General features: G+C 56.5%; 1 protein-coding gene across 2 annotated transcripts in view; it reads right to left on the reverse strand.

The window, feature by feature from the left end:
- Window positions 1-416: 416 nt before the first annotated feature.
- Window positions 417-16512, reverse strand: part of RFX1 (regulatory factor X1) — a 51679-nt gene continuing 35583 nt past the window's right edge. The window contains exons 10-21 of one of the 2 annotated variants that reach the window (XM_074935642.1): window positions 16081-16262; window positions 15392-15511; window positions 14984-15099; window positions 14181-14299; window positions 11399-11508; window positions 10349-10500; window positions 9695-9792; window positions 9232-9381; window positions 7970-8178; window positions 7725-7878; window positions 6634-6679; window positions 417-6193 (exon numbers count right to left, since the gene is read on the reverse strand). In XM_074935642.1, the coding sequence (XP_074791743.1) occupies window positions 6027-6193; window positions 6634-6679; window positions 7725-7878; window positions 7970-8178; window positions 9232-9381; window positions 9695-9792; window positions 10349-10500; window positions 11399-11508; window positions 14181-14299; window positions 14984-15099; window positions 15392-15511; window positions 16081-16262 (1623 nt within the window). In that variant the 3' untranslated portion in view covers window positions 417-6026. The remainder of the gene's footprint in view (window positions 6194-6633; window positions 6680-7724; window positions 7879-7969; window positions 8179-9231; window positions 9382-9694; window positions 9793-10348; window positions 10501-11398; window positions 11509-14180; window positions 14300-14983; window positions 15100-15391; window positions 15512-16080; window positions 16263-16512) is intronic. The other variant, XM_074935643.1, reaches the window with a different exon arrangement.

The following is a 16512-nucleotide window of genomic DNA, read 5'->3' on the forward strand; positions in this document are numbered from 1 at the left end:
CCAGTGGTCAGGTGATTTGGGTGCTAGCCTGGGACTTAATTCCTTGTGTGGCTGTGGGCCAGTCACTTGGTCTCTGTGCCTCAGTTTCCCTCTGTACAATGGAGAGAATAACCCTGCCCTGCCCGCAGAGGTGCTGAGAGGATAAATACCTTAGAGATACTGCAGTGATGGGGGCTATACGAGTACCACCGATGTGTTTTGAAAAGTACCACACTCATCTAGCAGGTGTGTCTGTACATGGAGGACGGTGTGGAGCGACCTTCCAGGTGTGCTGAGCACCATGGGACTAGGCCATGCTTTCCCGGATGAGCGAGATGCATTCACCCGCAGCACAGCTGGAAGCTTCCTGAGCGCGGTCCAGGCAAACGGCTCCCGCTGCCAATAACCAAGTGGCACCGGAGGCAAAGAACACGGCTGAATTTATTTCTCTTAAGAAAGAACTACAAAAGGTAGAAAACAGCGTTTGCACTCTAGACTACACACGTCTACATCATCCGATCACAGGCACTGCCCATCTCCTGGGCCGGGACACCTACAAAAGCTCTTCACACTCCACGTGAAGGCTGCAGCGCAGCCCACGGCTGCGGCTGCTGCACAGAAGATTGACACAAAATATATATTTTATACAATATGTAGATTTTTGCAATAAACATCTATCTCACAGGTTTAAACCACTGGAAAAAGTGAACAAATAAGGCCATGATGGTTGGAAAAAACCCAAAAATATCAAGTAATTTATAGCTTCACCAATCTCACAATATTTAAGTGGTTTATAGAGTAAGGATTAGTCATTACATACAAAAGCACAGATTTCTTTTCCTCTTTAAAACTAGAATATCTAATATTCAATTACAACCCGGTAGAGTAGAGCTTGGTTTCTGGAGAGTAGCCGAGACTGACTGACTGATGGGCTCTTGGTTACTAGCGTAGAGGAGGGATGCCAAGGAGAATTTTGATCTGTTCTCTCAGAGCAAAGCCAGGGGATAAGCAAGATCACAGACCTGCCCACTGACTGACCTTGGGCTCAATTGTCTCCCAGCCAGCCCAGAAACTAATCTGTGGGAGAGGGTATTTTTATAAGGCAGCAACTCAAAAGAAAGGCAAGATCGTGTCTCTGGCCGTCCTGCTCTGTGGGGGTGCAGCGCAGGAGGGGGAGGGCAGGTAGCTTTTAGCAGAGGGCTCATGCCACAAGTCTGAATTGCAATGTGACTGGACAGGACTTGAATGTTCCTAAAGCCAAAGCCAGATGGGAACTAAATTGCGGAGGGGGTGGGGCACAGCTGCCATCGTATTGTCCTAATGCTTTGGCTGGAAGCAAACAAAAGTCAAACTACCTATTTCTTGACGTTTTTGGTGGCTGCTGCCTCCCTTCCAGCTGCTGGACCAGGGCCGCCAGAGCTGGTGGATGTTTCTCCAGTGGTGGCTATGATGCTCTAGCCCCTGCGGGGGTGTGAAATACATCTTCGCTTGCCCCAGGCTGGTCTAAAGCTCGCAGTGGCTCTGAGCTCTGGCAGGTGACAGTCAGCGTCCCAGGTGGGCATGAGAACTCTGTGTTGACGTTAGCCGTTTTCACAGTGGGAGGGGCGAGTCCCCTCTTGCGGGGTTTGCAGTGGGAAACATGGGGACATCTTGCTAGCTGAGGGGGAAGCTGTAGAAGACCCAGACAAGCGGCAAGGACGCTTTGCTGTGAGACGCGCCGGCGGTGGCCTGGCACCATGGAAAGTGGCTGGGATCGAAGTGAGGCTGGGCTGGTGGCCAGAAGAAGGGGTGTTGAGCTCCGTTATCCTCATTCTCTCCACTAGGGGGGAGTGAATGGGCCTCGCTGTGTCCCCTGCCCTAGCCCTGCAGGACTGGGAGCTACAGCCTGGGTCAGTTCTTAGCAAATCACCTGTGGGGGTTTCAACACTATTCTGTGAAGGGGGGTGGGGGGATTTGGCACCTGGGTAGGGCCCTGCCTTGGAGACACTGAGCATGCTCAGTAGCCAGCAGCTCCTGCAGGCGGGGAAGGTGCTGGGCGCTGTGTCTGCTTGGGCCCCGGTGCAGGTCCTTTGGAGGCGGAGACTCTCCTATGGAAGAGCCCTTGTCGAAAGCAGTGCAGCACCCAGCTGGAATTGCACTTGGACAATGAGTGGGTTCCTGTTACCCGGGCAAAAGGAGCCATCCTGCCTTGCCATGCCAATTAAAACAGCAACACAGAGGAACATAAAGCCAGGTACCTGGAAAAGGGCAGAGAACCGGCTGCAATCGGAGTCCAGGGAAATTCAAAGCCAGCTGCATTCAGCTAGCTAATTAGGCAAGGTCTGTGCTCCGAGCTGTGCAGATGGGACAGCAGGGGGTGCTCTGCTCTGTGCACTCACAGGAGATGGCTTGGAGGGTTGGACTCCTGATGAGCCATGGGGGAGCAGGGTGAGAAGAGCAGAGGGTGGGGGTGCAGGGAAACTTCCCTTATTCCAATCCCCAAAACCCCAGCCAGAACACAGCCCCTCGCTCTGACTGGCTGGGGGAAAGCAAGGGACATAGTGTAGCCTCCCCAGGCTGCTGAAGCCCCCACCCCCGGGAGAACTGCCAAGGGGAAAATGCTGCTTCCCCACCCACCATCCCGGGCCAGCCGATTGCTGGGGCACTGCCCCCTGCCATAGCCTCGCTCCACCCTAATCGGCTGAGACCTTGCTGATGCCTTGTCCGGATTCACTCCCCCTCTTTGCCCTGGCATTGCTGGGGTGGTGGCTGGCGGGGGGAGTCCCTGCCGGGGGCTGTGGGTCACTGCGGGAGGCCCCAGCCTTCCACAGCTCTCCTGGACCTCCAAGTAGAAATGCCCTGCCCTTGAGGGAGGTTAGCGGAGACCCAATTTCTTACCCCATGTGGGAATGAACAAGGGGAGCACCAGGGGCTCACTGGTGCGCCTGCTGCTTGAGACGCTCGCTCTCCCTGCAGCTCCTGCGAACCTGACACGCTGCCAGGATGAGCCCTGCCCACGGGGGCTGGATCTGCAGGAATCCATGGCCCCGGCTGATTCAGAAATGCCAGAGAACGGCAGAGCCAGCCAGCTGTCTGCCTGATGAGCTCTAAACCCACAGTATGTCTCGAGGGCAGGGACAAGTCTCTTATTCAGACCCTCCAGCCACCTGAGTCTTCTCTATGGAGACAATGTCAGAGGTCACCTTACGATCTTGGGGGGAGATTTCAGGGGGTAGGTCAAGATCTGGGGATGAATACGATTGCCAGGAAGCCCCCCGTGTAGGGATTCAGGCATTTTAAACTGCCCCCAGGTCCTGCAATGCTGCTCCTCAGAACCCCTCCCTTTACAGCCCAGCTCATGCCTGAGCCCCTTATCCTACAGCCAGAGCGGAGATCGATGCTCCAGCTGCCCCTGTGGCTTGCTGTCAGCACGGTAGGCTGCCCCAAACTGGGAGCAGTTTGCTTGGCCTGGTATCCTAGGTCTGTCCCTGGGACTTCGCGGGCCGCAGCAAAAAGGGGAATAGGAAAGGCCGGGCCGGGCCGGGCCGGCTGCCTGAAGATCAGAGCGTCCGTCCAGGACGGTGCGCAATGGGGTGCTGTGGAGGAGGCTAAGAGGCCCCCAGTATGTAAGAGGCTCCCAGTATAACCAAGTACACTGGCCAAGTGTACGGAGCTGCGATGCACCAGCTGCCAGCCCAGCAGCGCCAAGCAGGGGTGCAGCTGGTAAGGCAGTGCCAGGTGCAAAGAACACTAGCAGCAGGGGCAACACGGCCCACAACACAGACTGGCATACAGGGCAGAGCCAGGAGGCTGTGTGCCATGTGGCCGAGCGGCCACTCCCTGGAGCCAGCCATCGCATGGCCCTGCCTGTCACATGCAGGCCCGGAGGGAGAGCTGGAGCTTTGGCAGCAGCTGGACTTGCCAGGGGATTCCTGGGGGAGAAGGTCTCCAGGTCTCGTGGCCACTTCGTGGGATGAAGAGCTAGGACCGTGGGCAGAGAGCAGGCAGGGCACAAGCTCTAGGGCTACACTGCAGACAAAGCTGCAGTGTAACCATCGCAAGTAGCCAGCGGTGCTGTGAGTGAAGAACTGCCCGTGAAACAGCTCTGCTCTCGGGAGACTCGTATTCCTCCAGGTCCTGCCTGCCGGCTGGGAAGACAAAGAGCAGGAGGCCCAGACGGGGCTGCTGGTTGCAAAGACACTGGATCTTGGACACCCGTTAGCACGAGCAGCCAGAGCTCACTGGGTCGACCAGGCAGGATTTAAGCAGGGATGCTGGGAGAACAGCTTCTGTGTAAGGATGGGAATGTTGAGGGCTGAGATCCCAAGAGGGGAGAAAATACACAAGAGAGAGAAGAGATCCAAGACCAGGAATGAAATAGGCCAGGGGGAAAGGACGTTGTCCCCTCCCACCCCCCCAGTTCCTGGAACCCGCAGGACCAACTGGCGGAGTGATGTGTGGAAGGGGGAAGGAGATTCCAAGCTGTACCAAACTGTTTAGCGAAGAGGAAAACGAAGCTGGGAGGGATTGTGCAGATGGGGGTTGGGGGGGGTATGTAACCCCCCAGAGCCAACTCCCCAGGAGGCAGTGACAGACTCAGTGATCCCCGACATGATCACTGCCAGGGCAGCTTTGCCATGGCTCATGCTCTCGCCCACCTCAGTCAGGTTGGGGCCCACTAAGGGGCCCGCTGGTCTTCTGGCCATGGCTTTGCCAGTTCCACCAGTTCTGTGATGTAATCCCCCACTGCGGCCGAGAGGAGAAATATCTGCTTATCCCCCGTCCATCTCCCCTGCCCCAGCCTATTCTCTAAGGAGCCTCCTGGCCGGGGCTTCTCCGGCAGCCTGAGGATGCTTCGGCACCTGATGCAAATGGCACAACAAATGCATGTTCCCTAAGGCACGTGGGTTCTGCTGCACGTCCCCTGTATGGCGAGCGACCCCTGAGGCCACACAGAGCAGGCTGGAGCTGACCCGGACTCCTGATTTCAGCCCTGTGCAGGCAGGCCGACGGGTGAGAGAGGGCAGCGCCGAGCACTGCAGGTAGCAAAGGGGCTGGGCCCTGGAGCTGGAGCTGAGCGCTCTGATGACACAGAGCTGGCCACGCTGCCTTTGCCAATGGGAGTCATTTATAAATGACCTCTGCTGTCAGCCAGGGGCTAGCATGGCCAGCCCCACAAGCCCTGCTGGGGGCTCCCCTGCACTAGTCCCTTAGCCACTAAAAAACGAGGGGACACGTCCTTTTGATTGTGCAGCTCTCGTCCCTGCTGGGCCTGGGAAAAGCCTTTAAAGGACGCTACCCCTGCTCTCGCTGAGCCATACCTAGCCGCACCCCGTCCACTGACACTGGCTTTCCCTATTTTCCCTGGCCGGAGGGAGCTGTGACTGGACCAGTTGGGAGCCAGACTGTCTGTGCAAGGGGTTTGCTGGTGGGAGGACTCTGTGCTTGGCTTGGTGCCTTCCCACGGGGATGGTTCAAAAGGGACTGGCCCGTGCGGACAGCCTGGGCCCATGCAGACAGGGGGGCTGGTCCAATCACTGCCTGGGTGAGAGTCCAAGTGAACTGTCCCGCTGGAACGCGGCTCTGACAGCTAATAGGGGCTGGCAGGTGAGGGGCGCCTGCGGCTGGATGGGTTAAGAAGTTCTAGGATGCTCTCTGCCAGATCTGGGAAAGCAGCGAAGCTGGAGCCTAGCAGCCTGGCTGGGGAGGGAGCTGCTGCCCCACATGGCAGGAGAGCAGCCCTGCAGGAGCCAACCGGCCTGTGGGGTCAGAGCAGGGGCAAGGGGCGGAAGTGGTGTTAAATGGCATCTTACTTCGCCTCCCTCCTAATGGGTGCCCTCACTGCACAAGCCTTCTGCAGCCCACAAAGCACCCGTGACAGGGAGCGGGGCCTAGCCCGGAGCTCGGCTGGGGGCAGGGGTTGGAAATGAAAGCGCTTTGCATACCACTTGGAGACAAGAAATAGCTCATCTTTATCGCTAGGCAGCAGCCGGGAGGAACTGGGACACAGGACTCAGCTCTGGCTGGGTGGTTCTGACTCCAGGCCCACGCAGGCGTCTCTCTGGCCTCTAGCTGGAAGGCAGGGCTTGCACAAAGATCCCCCTGGAGTCCGTCCGTGAGAGCTTGGAGGGGGGTTCCAGGGGCTCGGCTGTCAGGCTGGTGGAGTCATTGGAGTTGAGGGAAATCTCCTGCTGCATCTCGTCGTCGCTCTCCTCCTCGTCCTCCTCCTCCTCGTCTGAGTCAAAGAGATCAGGAATGAGAGAGGGAGGGTGCTGAGTATCTGGGCGCTGGACTTTCTGTGCCCTAATCCCTGGATTTCTGTGGTCCTGGCCTCACCCCTCATGGCCACACTCCCTCTCCCGGTCCTGACCAATCAGGGCAGTCCCTCCTAACTATTCCATCGTCCCATGGCTGTGGCAGATCTCCACATGGACCCATGCATTAGTGTGATGGGGAGCTGGGCTCCTGGCTCCAAGAAGGAGCCTGCGTCTCCTCTGAAGCCCCTCTGCGGCAGGGCTGGAGGGGACTTGATATGGGGGGGTTGAATTTTTTGGTTCAGGGCCCTGGTGGCGTCTGCTGCTGGACCGAGCGAGCTGGACTGCCGGGAACTGTGGCTCTTGGCAGCTTAAAGGCAATGGCCCCATTCGGAGAGAGACGTGGCAGGTGGGCAGTTACCTTTGTCTGGGTCCAGCGAATTCAAGGAGCTCGTCAGGTTAGCAAACTGGAAAAGACAAACAAGGATGAGCACTCAGAGCCCCCAGCCCCGCAGGCGCTTAAACCCCTCCCCACCACAGAGCAAGACAATAGCACATGGGTTGGGGGGACCAGCATCCCCTCTCTTTCCCCTCCATTGCAATGGACACCTCCACCTTCTCCTCTGACAAGGGGGCACCAGGACTTCAGAGAAACACATTTCTTGTACAGGATAGTCTAGTCCAGGGCATCAGCCCTACCCGCTGCACTGGATCAGAGCTAGGGCCCCTCTCACCTGGTAACCCTGCCTCCCCGCTGCACTGGATCGGAGCCATCTCGCCTGGTAACCCCGCCTCCCCGCTGCACTAGATCGGAGCAAGGGCCCATCTCGGCTGGTGTCCCCATCTCAGCTTCACTTGATTTGGCCCATCTAGTTCTTAGTGTGGAAAGGCAGGGTATACTAGTGCCTCAGAGGAAGGGCCCCGCCACCCCACAGAGCAGCTGACCTAATGCTCTAGGGGGTGGAATTCCTTCCTGAACCCAGATGTTTGCAGTCGCCTTAGCCCTCTCTGCACCTGCACTGTCAGCAGCATTCCCAGCCAGGATGAAATTCTCCAGCCCTTTCTCATGTCGAGTTTGACCTGATCCGGCCCCATAAATCCTGGCGCAGGAACCCAGCACTGAGTCATGGCAGTTTCCCTTTATTAAGCGGGTGCTGCCCAGCGCCCCTGGGTTTTGGGGGGATGGGATGAATAGATCTGACAGCCAGAAAGGACCATTCTGACCTCCGGTACCACAGCCCTGCCCTGGGATCCTGCTGAGCTACAGCGAAGTTTCCGAAAGACAGCCCGTGCCGACTGAAAGAGGGCAAGTGATGGACACTCCACCGGGTGCCAGGGCAGCTGGTCCAATGGTTAATTCCCCTCCCGGTTAAAAATTTGCCCCTTCTTTCCAGTCTGAATTTGTCCATCTTTGGCTCCCAGCCATGGGGGTCTGGTTCTGCCTTGTCTGCTGGATTACAGAGCCCCCTGCTCGGAGATCTCCCCGTGAAGCATTGACGGAGCAGCACCCACCTCTCCCATGACAGCGATGGGGGTCTCTCCCTTGGCCTGGGCCACTCGGTGCTCTATCAGGTAGTACATGTACTCGTCATAGAGGAGCCGGATGAGATGGAAGGAGCCGAAGCTGGCAGCGCTCCTCAGGGTCAGATCCCGGATTACCATGGAGCTGTGGAAAGAGAGCCCGGCTCTGGGGTTACCCCTCCCTCTCGATCAATCATCCAGTCCCAGACTGGGAGCGGGGGAGGGCAGGAACGTACCTGTAGAAGGACCACTTGAGGAGGAAAAGCTTGGCAGCCTTGGGGAAGCTGGAGCTGCCCTGGTGGGGCTTGAGGACCTGGGTGACCACCCCATCCAGCCACACTGCCCACTGCTCCAGGGAATTCTGCTGCTGCAGGGTCAGCTTGAAATCCTGCTCCAGGCGCTGCACCACGCGGTCCTCACAGCGGCACACCCACGAGGCCTGCTCCTGTGGGCGGGGGGAACGACAGGGACATCAGCACCTTCAGAGAGGGGAGCAACGCGGCCGAGGGATAGGGCCAGGGCTGGGCACTGGAGAAGTCACATCCCAAATGTGGCTCCAGCCCTGTGAGCTCAGCCCCGTCCACACTGTGACCTCCAGGAAGTTATCGCTGCTTGCGAGGCCCTGAGGGGCCAGCTCCATTTGCCTGGAACGTGGGGAGTTCGGAGTCCCCAGGAATGTTCCACTGCCAATGGGCAGAACCCTCGGGAGCTGGGGGGAACTGGAAGAGGGACACAGGGAGTCCCTGGCCTCAGCTTAGCAGACCCAATGGGAGGGTGGCGCACAGGGAGGAATGGAAGGAGCCCCTGGGGCGTACGATAAGCCAGCCTCTGTCGGGGGTGCCCCAGGCACCTGCGGCCCCCCCGACACCAATGAGAATGGCTGGCGTGTGGCACCTCTAACCAGCAGACCAGAGGTGACTCAAATTTGGCATCCAGCAGTAGAGGGAGCTTCAGAGAATTTGGGTCTAGATCATTAGGATTCACAACCTGTTGCTTAGGCAGCAAAGTGTCCTTATCCGCATTTTCCAGAGGGCGCAGAGAGGTGACAGGCCCAGGGCCCCGGGATGGAGCTGGGCCTAGAATTCAGAGGACCTAAACCCCAGTCCCCTGCTCTAACCACTAGACCATGCTGCCCCGTTACCATGGCATTGGGATAAGAGGCTGATGCCAAAGGGTTCTGAAAACAGTGTGTTCTGGGTCGACTGCTGTGTTACTGGTCAGTCCCCCAGGGCACTCAGCATGACTCCAGGCTTCATGGGCACAGAGAGTCTGGGCCAGTCTCCTAGGGATCACCTACCAGCTGTACCCACTGCAGAGGATGAGAGAAGCCGAAGGCCCAGCTCACTTCACTCAGCTCCCTCTGAGCTATGCTGGCAGGTGGGTCGGCAGCTCTGACCCAGCCCAGGGGGTTCCTGCCTGCACAGTGCTGGGGGCAGACAGGCAAGCACCAAAAAATGGCTCCTAGTGCAATTGGCCAGGGGAGGAGGGATTCTGTTACCTGGACGTTTGCAAAGTCCACCCGATTGAGGTCGCTCAGCATCTGGTTGATCTGGGCCGTATTCTGTAATACGGCCCGGGCGGCCTGGGCGAGGTGGTTCAGGGAGGTGTATCGACGCAGAGTCTGGGCAAAGGCACTTGCTGCTGCCACCTGGGGGACAGACAGGGTTCAAACCCCCAGAGCACGGGCAGGTTCCACACACAGGGCCTAGCTACAGAACAGACAGCATGCCCCACGGTTGGGCACTGCCTTAGGGTAGCTGGGACTGAGAGCTGGATCTGATACCGACCAAGAGCCAGAAATCACTGCCCAGCATTGTCCAAGGGGCACAGAGCCACAGATCACGCTACAATGCAGTCCAAGGATCACAGAGACTAGAGACCAGAGCCTGGCGCTGCTCAGGAGTCACACTGCCGAGGTCTGGGTCCCAGCCAACCCCCCCCACGCCCCTCCCACATCTCACCTTCACTCGGACCATCTCTTCAGGAATATTCATCATTGCGTTGGTTAACCAGCTTTCCAAACTCTTTGCGAAATTTCGGATCGCTTGCGTCAAGGCACCTGGGATAGAGAGGGGCAGTGAGACCCTCACACAGCCACTCATTGGTCAGCTGCTCAGAGCTAGGAAGAGGAGCCCTTTCCCTGGCATGGCACTGGGAAGATCCCAGCATCCACCCGGCCGACTGTGGCTTCAAAATCTAACCCTAGGGGACAGCAGCTGGACCTGGAGCATGAAACCTGACCAGGTGAGGCAGTGTGCCTTAGAGGATAGAGCACAGGTCTAGGCCTAGGCCTCAGGAGACCTGGGTTCAATTCCTGGCTCTGTTACTGGCCTACGGGTGACCGTGGGCAAGTTGCCACCCCACTCAGTGCTTCAGTTTCCCCATCTGTTAAATGAAGATGATGACACTAACTTCTTTTGTACAGTGCTTTGAGATCTACAGATGGGAAGACATCCTGTATAGGAGGGGGCAGGATCAGCTGTGTTGTGCAGGTGCCATCACAACTCTAGTGTGGTGACCCTGGGACCAGTGTCCAAGCCCACAGCCCTGTGGGGTCAGCGCAAGGAGCCAGGCCAGGCCGCTCTAACACAGCCCTGTGGTGCTGCCGCACTTACTGGGAATGGGCCGGAGAACGTCGGGGATGAGGATCTCCACCAGCCCCTGGTACAGCATGTTGTCACAGTCCTTTGTCCATTTCAGGACAGGTTCGTATTTGGACAGTATCACCAGGCAGTTCTTTGGGAGACGCTTCTCTGCTTCATCGTGACTAGACAGACACGTTTGCCCCAGTTAGTGCATATAAGAACCACATATCAGTTCACCCCAGAAACACGACAGCCGAGGCCCCGTGTGCTTCATACCCACGCTAGAACTAGGTCCTACAGTCAGGCCTTCTAGGTTGGACAGCAGTCTAGAAACTCTACAGAGCAGCTCTGTCGGCCTAGTGGTTAGTGCACTGGACTGGGGTTCAGGGTTCTATTCCTAGCTCTACCATTGGCCTGCTAAATGCTCTTGGGCAAGTCACTGCCCCCCTTGTGCCTCAGTTTCCCCATCTGTAACATGGGGCAAATGATACCGCCCTCCCTTGAAAAGAGCTTTGAGGTCTACCAATGAAAGGTGCTATGCACAAGCTAGGAATTATTCTGGACAACGCTCAGCTGCACTCAGGGAAGCAGGAGCATTTAGCAGTTGGAAGTAGAGAGATTGGGGAGGGGGTTTTGGGTGATGGAGAGGGTCTGACTTGCCTCTTTCTTCTTTCCCACCCCAGCATCTCTTGACTGCAAAGAGCTGCCCCTAATTCCACAGCACTGGCTCAACCGCATTAGCTAGCTGGTTTTGCCAAAATGCTCAGCAGGAAAGGAGTTAGCGCGATGATGCTAAGCAGTCATCTGGGGGTTCAGCTATCTCCGGGGGTGCTGAATGGAGTGGTTCACACCTCTCCTAGGTGCTAGCTGCAGACTCAGGCAGTCTCCCTCCCCCCAGCCCCTGCCACATACACCATTAAAGGGGCAGAAACCAACCTTTTCCTGAACTGAATCTTTAATTCTGCAAAGACCGAGGGCCAAACACTGCAGAGGGGCTGGGGCAGTGCCCCAGCGAGGGCCAGCTCACCCCAGCCCCTGCTGCCATGGCAGGGAAGAGAGGCACAGTTCACGGGTACTCACACTGCTATGGGGGTGGCTTCACTGGGCTGATTCAAGTTGTACCTCCAGAAGGTCTTCCATAAGGTCTCCACCAGAGTGAACTGCAGGTTTATCATCACGTCCACGATGGCCTGAGGAGAAGGAGCTGGAGGGTCAGCGCTGGTGTAGGCCATGGGTCAGTAGCTATGAGGTGAGTGATCCCTTGTCCCCAGTCTTCTGCCCTGGTCCTCCTAAGATGTTCCCTTCAGGGCACACCCCAGGAGGAGCAGCTGCATGTCGGGGCCTGAGATGAAGAAGACCAGCGGGAACCTCACACAATGGGGCCAATCATCCATCTGTATTAACACAGCCCTGGCCCTTTAAAATCCCCTGTGCTGCCAGACAGGAGCAGCTAGATTTGTATAGGAGCTCAGTGGAAGTCACCTCGCAGGGCTGGAGGAATTTTAAAGGGGCAGAACGGTACCACTATCTCCCTGAAGGAAGACAGTCATGGGGTGGCTTGCCCGTTAAGGGGAAATGGAGCCTCAGTCCCACCTGTGACAGATCAGCTCACGGGTTCCCAGCTGGGAGAATGATTTTGGTCATGTGACTGGAAGATCATGTGACTAACTCAGGCCAGGCCTAGGGATGTAAGGTCTGAGGGAGATCTTAGAACTCTAGCTAGGCAGAAGAATCAATGGATTCCAAGACCTAAAGGGACCACTGGGATCATCTGGTCTGACCACCGGCATAACTCAGGCCAGAGAACTTCCCTGAAGAAAATTCCCAGAGCAGATCTGTTAGATAAACACCCCTGCTTGGTTTAAAACTTGCCAGCAACAGAGAATCCACCACAGCCCTGGGTAAGTCGTTCCAACTGTTAAGTGTGCACCTTATTCCCACTCTGCATTTGTCTAGCTTCAACCTCCAGCCATTGGATTGTATTTGACCTTGGGCTGCTAGATTGACAAGCCCTCTATTATCCAACCTCTGCTCCCCAGGGAGGTACTTATAGACTGTGATCAGGTCACCCCTTCCCCGTCTCTTTGTTAAGCTAAACAGACTAAGCTTCTTGAGAAGCTGGGGAAACTGCAGCTTGTCTAAGGAAACAGTTGCAGGTGAGTGTGACAGGGATCAAGACTGGTTCCTGCAGGGAATTAAGGGACTGTTTGACCAGAACACAGCTCTGGGAAGGAGGGTGGGAGGACTCCTGATTCAAGGAGAGAAACTCTGATCTGGGGTTGGGCCTGGAAGACCAATGTCTGTATGGCCTAAATAAACTGGATCCTGCTCCAGAAGGGGAATGTTTCAAAAGGACATGGACTGGGTGAGCTATTCAGGGATCCAGGAGGGGAAACTGAGGCAAGAAACACTGATGAAAGCAAAAAAAAAAGTCTACATTTTTAGTGGAAAATTTAGATTTTTTTTTTCCTCACCCGAAAATTAAAATATTTTGACCAAAAACCTAGAAGTTTTGATATGGAAATTCTGCTGAAGGGCCTTGTGGGAACTGTAGTTCAGCACCTTCATGTTCCCATTGTCCTCTATAGGCCGGGCTCTCGTGTCGGGCTACATCCCCCATGGTGTATTACAGACTCACCTTTTGGAGGAGGTGGTGCATCATGGAAAATACTGGTGAGTCCAGCCCATAGAGGAGAACAGTTGCCTTATGTCCTGTATGAGCCAGGCTCCCCAGCATAGACAACATGTCCCATGATGCACCATGGCCAGGGAAACTCAATATGCACAATCACCTCTCTGGAAAGGAGAGACAAAGGTGCATCATGGGAAATGTAGTACAACATGGAAGCACAGCCCACAGAGGAGAATGGGAACATGAGGGACTGCAGTGGCATAGGGATGTGTAGCGAGGTGGCCACCCGCTGCTGCCCTGAAGGGCTTGAAATCAGCCCTGGGAGAGGGCTGAGGCAGCGAGAGGGCTGCTGCTAGGAAAAGCAGCAAGCCGCAGCTGATTGGGGAACCAGCCACGGATACGGCCACGCACCAATCAGGGCCCAGCTGGCCCTTATAAGAGGGCAGTGGGCCAGGAGCAAACACACTGTTTCTCATGCTGTGGAGGGAGATGGACCTGGCTGCTAGGAGCTAAGCAGGGTACTAAGACTGGAGTAGGGCTGGGAGAAGGCCAGAGGAGCTGGGGAGCTTTGGCCTGGAAACCCCCGAGGCTGCAGGCCTTGTTAAAGGCAAAAGAAAGGTACTGGGGTTGCAGAGGGCAGCCCAAGGGTAGGCAGAAGCAGCAGGTCTAAATCCCCCTTGCTGGTCATGAGTAGCACTTACACTGCAGTCTGCCCCAGGGAACGGGGGCTAGTTGATGACTGGCAGTGGCCAAAGACTGAGGTGAGGTGGGGATAGAGGGTGGGGGCTCACTGGGGAGGGAAGACCAGATCTGTGGGGGTACTGCCAGGGGGCAGCACCCCGGCCTGAAAGGGGCACTGGGGTCCAGGAGGGACTCTGGCCCAGCGGCAAGCGGGACACCAGCCTGTAGAGGGTGCTCTGGAGGCTGGAAATGCTAATTCCCTGGATGACCAGCAGGAGGTGCCGCAGGGGTGAGTCCTGCCCTGATACAGGATGTAAGGTTGTTTTTTTGGGTGCTTAGTTTCCTACACAAAGTAGACACTCCCCCCTCCAATTTTCCATTGAAAAACAAGTTTGATGGAAAAATTTCATGCAGGCCACCCAATGGGAACAAGGTCTGTCCCTCCCAGCCTGTGCTGGATTTAAACCAGTCGCCATGAGGCGAGAAGGTCTATGCCCTGTTGCCAGTGCTTCCCGGGGAGATTGCCCCATTCTGCAGGTGGCCCCATACCTCACAATGCTCTCGATAGAGCAGCTGGAAGGCCTTCACATCCTCTGCCCCAATGCCGTCGGGCAGAGGTTTCCCTTGTAGGTCTATCTCAGAGAACTCGGAGAGGGTCCGTGATGCATCTATGGGGAGGAAGATGACATCAAGCCAATGTGAGGACAGAACAATAACGTGACTGCCTTTGAGGGCCTTACTAAGCTTAATGCCCATTGGTTTCAATGGGTCTTTGGCTAGGTACGGCCACCAGGGTTTAGCTCAGTATCTCCAGCTTTCCTGGTCTGAGAGAGGAGTTTGGACTCTGGGGCCCATTCAGTCCCTGGCCTCTTTGCTGACGCTGCCAACCACACGTCATCCGTGAAAGCGGCAGTGGTGATGTCTGTGATGGAGACGCACATAAACGGGCCATTTCATGCCCTCATGGGATAGCAATGATTTGACCACTACTGGCCGGTCCCAGATGTGATTTCGCGAGCTAGAGGCAAACGGCCCCTTTGCTGATCCTCATGCCCTGGAACTCTGTGTTCCCCTCAGTCCCCTGGGTTGAAATGTAGGACGTGAACAGAACTGATCTCTAATTCATCAGGGTGCGCTGGTAAGTGCCTCGCTGGCAATGCAGCGGCTCCATTGTGAGGACCCCACCGAGTCTGATACAACTGTCTCATGAGCATCAGCCTCTAAGCGCTGACCGGTCCCAGCTCCCTCCCCCCCAAGAGAGAGCAGGACAGGAAACGACGCTCTCTTGCCTTCCATTGACCGAATGAATTCCTGTCCCAGCCCCCTCCCCGTACTCTACCGCCAGTTCTCACCCAGGAACTGCTGATACTGCTGCACTTGAGCACTGATGTCAGACAGCCCGGACCCCGGCTGCTGGCCCACTGCCGCCCCGTTGGTCATCCCCTCCATCTTCTGAATGGGCTTGAGTCTGAAAAGCGGAGGAGCCAAAGGTCAGGTGCTGACAGAGCTGTGGGCCTGCGGACGAGGCCGGGAAACGTGGCACCTGGGAAGGTCGTTGTATGAGTGCTTGTGCCATGAGATCCCATGGGCACGGAAAGGTGTCACAGGGGATTTCCCATCCAGGCACTTCAGACAGAGCAGCTGCCCCCTGTGTCTGTAGTCACCAGTGACTGATGGTGGATCCAGACAGGACTGCTCCAGCTGGGTGCACAGGAGCATACGTGGGTACCCGAGCGGCTCTACACCATGCTGCCTCCTACCTTTGCTTCTGGGAGAAGGGCTGCTGCCTCATGGCCAGGTGCTGCTGATCCTCCATCAGGCGTAGCAGTGGTGAGTTGGCTTTGATGCGGAGGCCGTAGTAGTGGTACTTGGAGTTCCCTCTGAAAGGAAATCAGGATATATAAGAGCTCCGGGGAAACACAAACCCACCATCAAGTGTCTGGTATCGAGGAGGAAACACGATTCTGTGTCAAATCCTTGGGCCAGCTTCTGCTTTCCCTTACCCCAGCCCAATCCCATCAACTCCAGTGGAGTTTACTCAGGATTCATGCCAGCATTGCAGAGATCAGAATCCGACCCTTCCGCTCTGTGTGGGGTGCTGGGAGAATGGGAATCTGGCATCTGTGTTTCCAGTTCACGTGCAAAGCAGTTTCCTGCAGTTCTTAGCAGGTGTAGGAGCCCAGCTGGGGCTGGTGGCAGCGAGCCCACAGATGAATGGGAAACAAAGCAGCAGCCCTATACTAGGGCCAGTAGAGACCTTCATCGTGACGGGTCTAATCCTGTGTTTTTGCTGAGCACCCTCCGTTTGCCTGGATCTCAGGGAGTGAGGAGGCCACCAGCACCTTGCAGGTACGGAGCCTGAAGTTCCCTTCTTGCTACCGGTGACTGTTAACCAGGGCATAGTGGGTTGTAAAGGGTTAATGCTCCCAGCAGCTGCAGGTGCCTTTACCGTGTGCCAAGCCTGCGGGTGCGGAGTCCCATGAAGACAGATCGGATCAGTTTGCCGAAAGACGCTGCGTTTACTGGCTCCAGTTTCTGCTCCTGGCAGTGCAGCAGGTAATGGCAGTAGAGGGTGCTGCGCGGCAGGCTCACGCCCTCGGCCGTCTCGTAGTTCTCCAGCAGCCACTGAACCTTCAAAGAAACAGCAGTGGTTACAGGGCTTCTTCACGGCCAGCCACTGTGTCCACCAGACGCCCGCTGGCACAGACCTCGCCCCTCGGATCTCCCACGCTGACCCCGCCGTCTCCTGCACTGCTGCCATACAAGTGTCACCATCACCCTCATCGGCATTACCAGCACTGTCCTAGTTGTCAACCACAGGCACTTCCAGGCCAGGCCTTGTGGGCTTGAGCTGACCGTGGGAACATAAATGGCCATTTTA

The sequence above is a fragment of the Natator depressus genome, chromosome 20 (genome assembly GCF_965152275.1).
Source record: "Natator depressus isolate rNatDep1 chromosome 20, rNatDep2.hap1, whole genome shotgun sequence".
Taxonomy (NCBI): Eukaryota; Metazoa; Chordata; order Testudines; family Cheloniidae; genus Natator; species Natator depressus.